The 9,253-nt window shown below is 51.2% G+C and overlaps 1 protein-coding gene across 3 annotated transcripts in view; it reads right to left on the bottom strand.

The window, feature by feature from the left end:
* RIN3 (Ras and Rab interactor 3) overlaps nucleotides 1-9,253 on the bottom strand; it is a 117,324-nt gene that overhangs the window by 66,288 nt on the left and 41,783 nt on the right. For all 3 annotated transcript variants that reach the window (XM_011373163.2, XM_023538351.1, XM_011373162.2), the window contains exon 3: nucleotides 3,380-3,497. In XM_011373163.2, the coding sequence (XP_011371465.1) occupies nucleotides 3,380-3,497 (118 nt within the window). The remainder of the gene's footprint in view (nucleotides 1-3,379; nucleotides 3,498-9,253) is intronic.

Raw genomic sequence — 9,253 nt, 5'->3', positions numbered from 1 at the left:
CCTTCTTATCACCCGAGTGCAGCTCAGAGAGAGGGCGGGCATGCAGCAGATGGTAACACTTGTTCAAAATCGTCGCTACCTCTCCCTGCTGGTCACACTCCGGCAGGAGGATAATACTTCCCATTCCACTGGTATCTGGCCTGGCCATCTGACCTGTTTTGGCCAAGGAGATGTGAGTGGATGTGAGACCTGCCCCCTCTGAGGCTTTGAGAGCCATCGTGGAATTCTGCCATCTCTTTCCTTCCCCTCCATCCCCAAATGGGTGCCGCTCTTTCAGCCTGGATTGCAGAGTAAAGATGTTCTCATAAAGAACCTCAGCTGACAGGTAACGTGAATGAAAAATACACTCACGTCATTTTGTGTGCAGTGCCGTGTGTGCACGCATGGTCTGCGTGCAAGCCACTGTAGGTTAGGATTGTTTGTTATTGTGGCATAACCAGTCCGAGCTGACCGGTTGGGGTTTTTCAAAGAAACTCTGAACAAGAAACTAGAGAACAGCCCAAGCACACTGACGCATAGCGCTGGTCCAGGTGAGTCTTTCTTGTTCAAAACAGAGTGGGGCCAAAGATGAGGCTGACCACCCAGTTTTGGGGGATCCCCTTGTCGCCTTCCTTGGCTTCAGCCCTGTGTGGGGAACCCCAACAAAAGGCCCCAGTTCCAGGCCCTGGGCCTTTCCCTTGCCCACTTCCTTCTCAGGCCGCCTCCCGCTGCAGCCACCATAGCCACAGGAGGACTCAGGAGGTTGGTGGCTCCCTCTTCCCATGAGAAACAGGCCCATGTGCTCGGCTGGGATTTACCCAGGACCTCGGCACCATGTGTGTAGGCTTAGTCTACTCCCCGTTTTGGCTTAATCCTGCAGGAGGGTTAACAACAAAAACAACAACAAACACTATTCTAACATCCTATTATGCCCTGAGTACTGTCCTAAGCACTTTATTAATTTTTTAGTTTAAATATCTAATTGGCTTTATTGAGCCATTCATGAATTGGGCAGCATCCCATCCAGCACGTGAAGAGAGGCTCCCTGTCCTAAGCACGTTAGACACGCTAACTCCTTCCAGCGCCCTCTGAGGGAGGCACCGTTATCACCCTCGTTGCAGGGGCCCGGTGCCCAAGGTCATATGACCGAGTTCTAGACACTGGAGCGCAGGCCTTGGCGAGACCTGCCCGCGAGCCCCCTCCTCGTTCTTTCCCCTTCCAGCATGTTGGCCTGAGTGTCAACCATAGGAAACTGGAAGCTGCTAGTTCAAAGTGGCAGAGCCTCCATCAATCAGCCAGGGGCCCTGAAGGAGCCTTTCGCAATGACCTGGAATCTCACACGTGAGTGGGAAAGTAGCCTCCTCTGGGTTTAAGCCATTACGCTTTTTGTGGCTGATCCCGCTTCTCTGTTCTCCACAGTCCGACTCTCCGTTTGACAGTCACCCTATGTTGTTTCCTTGTTTCCCGCCCCTTCTCCCCTGGAATGTAAGCCCTGAGAGTCAGGGACTGTGTTTTGATCCTGCTGTGTCCCCAGCGGTGGAACAGCACCTGACACAGAGCAGATACTTAATAACCGTCTGTCGAATACAGAAGCGTGTGAATCGTGTTTTACTCATTCTTCCTGAGCCCGGGTCTCTATAGAAAGGCCCCTTTACGGCGAGAGCAGAAACCTGTCTTTGCTTTCACTTTCTCCTGTACCTCCTGAGCTAGAAAATTAGCCTTTAATTGAACTAATACACTAACCCTTCAGGACCCAGCCTGTGTTCCCTCCCCTTTGACACCCTCCCGGAATCTCATGATGATCTGTGAGGAATAGAGTGAAGAAATAAAATGCAGTCACCTAGTCAAGCTGCTAAATTACTAAAACCAGGTAGGTTGAGGCCTGAGGAAATGATTCTATTCTTGTTCTAACTCGCCTGGGAACTCAAACGTCTGAACTTTCTGGTTCTGCTTCAACACCTGGATATGCATCTGCACATATACCAGACCTCCAGATAACCTTCTGATTACCCCGAGAAGGACTCACGTATCCAGACCACCTGACATCCACTGACATCCATTATCCCGACCACGGGATGTGATCAGACTTCCAGACCACTGACATCTGACCGATAACTGTCCTGGATCAGTCCTAGGGCCAAGAATGCAGGACTGATGATTCTCAAGAATGTGCTTTATAATATAACAACTCAAGTTTTCTTTCTTCTTGGGAACACACCTGGGTTTTTGCCCAGCTGTGTTTCCAGTCTGTAGATTTTATGACTCTTGAATAAATCCTTATCATTTATTTCTAGCCAAAGTCTCCAGACTCTTTTTGAGTTGATTTCACATCTGCATCTTCTGTGCCCCTTGGCCCAGGGTCCCTTTGACGTCACACCTGTCACACTGCACAGCAGGTGTTGATGTCTGTTTCTCCCACCACCATGTCTTCCACCTTCCAATTAGACTGGGAGGCCCTTGAGCCCAGACTCTGTCTTACTCATCTTTGTACTTTCTCAGTGTCAGGTATAAGTATCACTTAAGAAACAAGTATTCTAAATAATTAATAAATATTTTAAAAATATGTAATATTTAATTATGTAAATATAAATTATATAACATATAATTATGTAAATATATTTATATCATATCCATATAGTACTTAATAAAAATCTTCTATTCTTTGACTGTTATTACCGTGCTGCTGACCAAGAGTAGAAAGCTTACCACGTGCCCTCGATCCATCTAGAAGGGACCTAAGTGCCTAGCTAGAATAGTCTTCAGATTCTTCTAACACCTGGCATGGCCCATGGGGGTGGCGAGCCCAAGCCCTTTCACTGCGTATCAGTACAAACTCGCCCTTGATTTGGGGCGGGGGGCCCAAACACTTTTCCCACTGAAGTGCAGGCCCGCTCCTGGCAGCCCTATACAGACACAGGCTTTGTGTCTATCAAAAGGCTTGCCCATTTGACCCTCACAAAGGGCATACAGGCAGGAAGCGACTGCTATGTCCATTTGACAGATGGGAAACCAGACGGTCAGAGAGGTTAAGTGACTTGTCCCACGTCATGGTTTCAGTGTGTGCTGAGCTGCCGCTAGGATCCAGGGGCCCAGACATTTCCTCTCCATTTCTTCCCTCTCTCTAGCCCGAGCCAACCGGAAGGAACTTCACAGCAGCCACGAGGAAGCAAAGCCAACAAGCAGTGGCATGGGTGAGCGGAAACTCATACCAACTCCACGTGATAAACCCGGTTCAAAACAAACCTGGTCAAAACCGCTTCGGCACACTGAGAGCTTTCCCCCTTCTTCTAATTTTAAACCCCTCCAGCCTGACAGGCGTGTCTGTGGTTAGGGGTGTAGCATCTGCTGCTGCTGCTGCTGCTGTGGGGTCGGAGGCCAGAGCAGAAAGACGAGCACTTACTTGATTTTTCTTCTTTGATGGCGTACTGGAGCACTTTGGGCGAGCTCTCCTTCGGGGAAGGGAAGTGGACACAGAGCACCAGGTGCTTCAAGCTGCCATCTCGGCGGACGAGGAATGTCTGCAACAGAAGCCGGTGGGGACTCTATGAATCGAAGATTTGGGTGGAGGTGAGAAGGACAGCGGTGAGATGAGAAGTCATCTGGAATGTTCCAGAAACAAAGAGGCAGGGTGGGCAATGTAGCACCCCTCAGGAGAACTGGGGAGTCTGCCCCAAGAGCCAGTTGTCACCTGGCCCAAGTCCCCTGGCTCCTGAGTCTCCATTTGTCATTTTCCCATGGAAGGGGTTCAACTAATTCGACGTTTCCCAAAGAATTCTGAGCTGTAGGCAAGGGGCATTTAAAATGCAGACTCCTGTGTCCCACCTCCGAGATGCCGGCTCGGCGGGGGCATCCGGAATCAGCCGATACGGGCGGTGGTCCACGGTCCACGCTCAGAAAAGCTCTAATGATTGAGAATCAGGCTGAACTTCAACTCACACCCCACGTACGCTCTGAGGGAGGCTGATGGAAACAGTCACAGATTAGTCAATTCACACTCTTTTTTTCCCCCCGCAGAAATAAAAATAGCCTAATAATCAATATAGAGCTTTCTCTGTAACAGGAATGAACACTTTGCATATATTCACTTGTTCCATCCTCTCGATAACCCTCTGACGTGTTTTGTTGTTATCCCCACTTGACAGATGAAGAAACGGAGGCACTCTCGGACCCTAACGTTATCCCTCTCCTTGGGCTGGTGTGACGACTGAGTAAATACCAGAGTGGGCTTGGCCCCCAGGACAGCTGTACGGGGCAGAGCTGGCATTCGGCCCCAGATGCCGGTGTCCATGCTTGAGATGTCCACCCCACTCAGCCCTCCCTGCACACAGTCCCTTCCGGTGGGGGACTCTGCTCCTCCAGGAGGCCCAGAGACCTCATTTTAGCAGACTAGTGCACCGGGGCTGGCGTCCTTACAGCCCCGACTCCTACTTCTGCCCTGTCGGTGGTTCAGCTCAGGGAGGGGGGCTGTGACTCCACAGTTTTCATGACCACGGTGGCCCCCCAGGGGAAGCGCCCTTCCCTCAGCCACCATGGGGGCGAGGGGACCCTGCTTCCTTTCAAACTCTAGGGTTTTTAAAACTTCCTTTGATACTCTCCCCTGGCCCCACCCTAGCTCATCCCTCCTTCCGGGTGATGACGGACACCTTCTGGAATCTCTACAGCTTCCCCTGGGGGAGGGGGAGGTGGTGTCCCTTGGCCAGGGCAGGGTCACCATTCCTTCCTTTCCTGAGAGAGGACTTGGTCACAGTGTCCCCTTGCCCTTGGCCTGGAGTCTAAGCTTCTCCCACTCAGGCCCCAAGCACCTGGAATGGAGTTTGGCAACCCAGGAGCCTGGCCAAAGCTGCTGAGGCTTTGAAGGGTGAGTGGAGGGTCACTGGGACATCCCTGAGGACATGGCCCCAGATGTGAGAGGCTCTGGGGAAGCACCGAGCTGGCCCTTCCTCCTCTCCCCACTGAGGCACACTATTCTACCGCTCCTCGGTGATGCTCCAAATTCTCTGCCATTGTTATTATTATTATTATTTTTTATCATATTGCTTCATTATTAGGATTGTTCATACAACGTTATCACCATTGTTAACGAAATATTATAATACTGTTATTATTGATATTAACAGTTAACACATGTTGCTTTCCTAGTCTGCCCCAAGCCCTAACACCAGTTCCTTAGATTCCAACATAATTCTCTTATTAAAGCTATGGGGGTGCTACTGTTATTCCCATTTTACAGAGGGGGAAACTGAGGTAGAGAGAGTAAGTAATGCCTAAGACCACAGGGTTATTAAAGGCTGGTGCTAGGATTTGAACTCAGGCCCTTTGACCCTAGATCCTGAGCACTCAACAAACAACCCGTCCACCAGGCCCACAGAGGGCGGGACCCTTGGCTTAAGGCTTTGCTCTCCGTGACAGTGCCTGTCCCCTTGGGAGCAGTGACACAGCGAATCCATTAGTCACTGAACCTCAGTGAACCATGGTCGGAAATGAGTTTACCAGCCCTGCCCCTGGACCTCGGCAGGGTGGAGAAAGCATGAGAACCTGGAGTGGACAGGGGAGGGTGGGCGGGGGGCTTCTGGAGGCCGAAACGAGAGGCAGGTGGGATGTTGCCTGCACAGGTGCCCAGCCTGGAAGAGGGCCCTCCCCAGGGGACCTCGCTCAGAGGCCAGACCTGGGCTCCCAGCACAGCCCGGCCCTGCTTTAAACCGCAACATCCCTGAACTGATGCAGGCACCCGAACCTGAACTGGCCCCAGTAACGCACTGTCTTTCAAAAAAATAGGTCACTTTGCCTCTTCTTCAGAGGTCCAAGGCCTAGCTACCTCCTGCCCACCAAAACGGTGAGAACCAGCAGTGTGTGAGGGAGTGTGTATATGTGTGTGTGTGTGTGTGTGAGAGAGAAAGAGAGAGAGTGTTTGTATGTGTGAATGAGTGTGTCTGTGATGTAAAAAAATATATATATCTGGCCTTTGTCTTTCTTTCCTGGCAGAGCTTCAAAACTCCCTGGAATTTCCTGAGTTTAAGCTAACAGGTGGGCCCTTAGCTGCAGAGGTGGGGGTGGGAGTGGGGGGTGGGGCTGGCCACAGAAAGGCCATCATGTGACTAGAGAGCTGGAATTTGCAGGCCCACCCCTGACCTCCTGGGAGAGGAGAGGAACTGGGGAAGGAGTCACTGATTTAATGACATTTAAATGACACCAATTTAATCGCTCATTTAATCACTCGTGCCTAGAAATGAAACACGATGAGACCTCTGGGCACCGAGGCTCAGTGGAGGCCCTGGTTGGTGAACATGTGGGTGATGTGTGGGGTTCCACCAGGAGAGGATGTGGAAGGGTACACCGCCCACCCCTAGGCCTCACCCCTAAATGTCTTTCATTCAGCTGCTCTCAAGTTGCATCCTTTATCATAAACCAGTCATCATAAGTATAGTATTTTCAGTGAGTTCTCTGGGTCATTCTAGTGAATTATCAAACCTGAAGGGGCGTCGTGCTTGTAGCCAAGTCAGATAGAAGTATGGGTATAGCCTGGGGACCCCGCTTGTGTCTGGCACCTGCGGTTAGGGCAGTCTTGTTGGGGACCTTGTCCTTTAACCTATGGGGTCTGCGCTCACTCTGTGTAGTCAGTGTCAGCTTTGATTGAATTGAGAACATCCAGTTGGTGTCGGAGAGTTGTCGGAAGCATAGTGAGTGAGTGAGTGTGTGTGTAAGCATGTGAGTATGTGTGAGTGTGTGGTAGTGAACTCTGGGCTGTCCCCAGGGCCTCCATACTGAAGCAAGGCATGGGGAGGGAGGCCTGAGCCAGAGCCAGTAGTGTCCCTGGGAAGGCTGACAGCAAACTCGGACCCTTGACCCGGACCCAGAGTAGAGCTGAGGCTGGCTCCCTCCCTCCTGAAACCAAACTGGGGGTTTCTGCTTTGTAGGGAAAGTGCTCCCTTTATACATGTGGTGTACGTGTCGGGGGGGCACCTGCGCAGGTCACTTGTTCAGAAGCAGATACACATGGCCGAGCTGCTCTGCCTCATCCTGGAGTGTGAGGAATGGCACAGGAAGGAAGGCAGTGCTTTCAAACTGTGTGTCATGACCCATTAGTGCAAATACCACCAACTATTTTTTTTTTTCCAAAATAAAATTTAAGTATAAAATAGAAAATAATAAGGATGTCTATAATAAGAATAGACTTTTTGTCGGGGAGAGAGAGAGAGAGAGAGAGAGAGAGAGAGAGAGAGAGAGAGAGACCCATGGAGGGCCAGGCCACAGCACAAGATGTATCTCTCACTCTGACAGTGGCTTTCTTCCTTGACTCTATGGTCTGCCCACTGAACTCTCCCAAACGTGACTACAAGAACAAATCACGGTTGTCATCCTCAGCAACCTCCCTCGATGCCACCCTGCCATCTAATTGACTCGTAACTTTCTGGATTTCTTCACTATGCTGAGACATCGACCCTGTTCTCTGCCCTCATGTTCCACAGAGAGAAAGAAAGAAGACCAGAGCCTTTGGATAGGGCTCCCAGCTGGGGAGAGTCACGATCTGTCACAATCTGTATGTCTTCTCAGGCTCCCGGAGGGCCCTGAGCAGCCAGTGATGAGCTCTGTGGCCCTGGGTAATTCCGTGGCTTCCCTGAGCCTCAGTGCTCTGATCTGTAAATGGGATAACAACACCTAGGATCACCCAGCAGAAACAAGACATGAAACCAAAGCCCTGCCCCTCGATGCTGGAAGAGGGACTTGAGATATTTGAGCGTAGGGAAGCACCCACGGGATGAGCGGGTCTCTGCAGAGGCTAAGGATTCATTCTTCATTTGTCCCCTCCGCCCTCCACCCATCAGCTCACAGCTGGTTTTTGTTCTTTGGTCTCCCAGTGTCAGGCTCCATCTAGAACTGGAGATCAGTTTTACTACACGCGCTTTTGTGGAAAAGAATCAGGAGGGATTTTTCCTTGACGGAGCGGTTCAGCTGACAGTAAGGAGCCACAAATTCAAAGAGTGGCTGCCGGCTGCGCTCTGGCCCAGGCACCTGACACGGGCATCGCCCTCGCTGCTACACTGTTCTCTCTGATGGATGAAGGAAGGCTCGGGGCACAGGGGGGTCAGACGCAAGGCCAAGCTGATGGGAAGTGCAGAAGCAGGAGGCAGCCCCGGGAGTCGGCGTGAGCATCTTGTTCATCTCCTGGCGTCGTGTCTGTGTCATCTGCTCATTGGATGGCGAGGTGTGGATGGGGGCGGAAAGCCCCCCAAGCTGAATTCTGACGAGTCCCCAGTTCTGAACGCGCAACCTCTCCCCCATTCACTATGACCACAAAGGCCCATGTAGCACTTTCTCTGCCATGGCCAAGTCTTGGGGCTCTTATCCAATAAGCCAGGATAAGGCACTGGGGGTAGAAGGTGCAGAGGTATAAGAGGTTGTTAGTGAGGGTGGGGAGGAAGGCTAGAGGAGTCCTCTGACCCTTCCTGCCCACATGCCGGGAGGGTAGGTGCCTGCTGTGGGCAGAACCCCGGTCAGCAGTCTGCCTCGGCCACTATCCTTCAGAATAAGATGGCCTGTTCTGCCTTCCCCCTCGAGGGAGTAGGTGCTCAGTTTGTCACATGGTCCCTTTTAGGAAGTACTCACAGGCAGCACCTCAAAAACTGTCTCTGTGCAGCAAACTGCAGAGATTGAGGCACGTAGTGACTCCTGCAAAACATTCTGGGTCATGGCGAATCTCTGTGCTTAAACCCTGCACAGTACAGCCGAGGTCAGTGCTGGGAGGAAGACCATCTGTGTGAGCTGTCTTTCCTCTCCCCCTCTACCCTCACCGGGTGTTCATTGGTTATCCTCCAAGGAGATGCTTCCCATAATAGTTGTGGCAGGTGAGTGCACGAGGCCTAAAGCATTGGGTGGGCCGCCCAGAACTCCTTCTCCAACACCCTTGAGGGTTCCATTCCCCAAGGGTGCGAATTCTCCGAGCCTCCCCTTGCTTCTCTTTCTGTCGCCTGAGCTAGCTTTTTAGAGATGGAGTGGGACTCACATCCCGGCTCTGCCGCTTACTAGCTGTGGCTCCAGGGGCGAGTTACTTTTACTTCTCTTGGTCTCAATATCCTCACCTGAGCATGAGAATAGTCATATCTGCCCTTCAGAGTTGCTGTGAGAATTGCTGACCATGTATATAAAATGCCTGGCACAGAGTATGCACTTAACTAATAATGTTTATTATTACAGACTGCTAGCATTTACTGAGCACTAAACCACATGCTAAGATTTTATATGCATAATCTCGCGATCGACAAACGATAATTATTAA

Source organism: Pteropus vampyrus, unplaced genomic scaffold (assembly GCF_000151845.1).
Source record: "Pteropus vampyrus isolate Shadow unplaced genomic scaffold, Pvam_2.0 Scaffold219, whole genome shotgun sequence".
NCBI lineage: Eukaryota > Metazoa > Chordata > Mammalia > Chiroptera > Pteropodidae > Pteropus > Pteropus vampyrus.
Note: the sequence above shows the minus strand (reverse complement) of the source record. Positions and strands in the feature narration are given on the sequence as shown.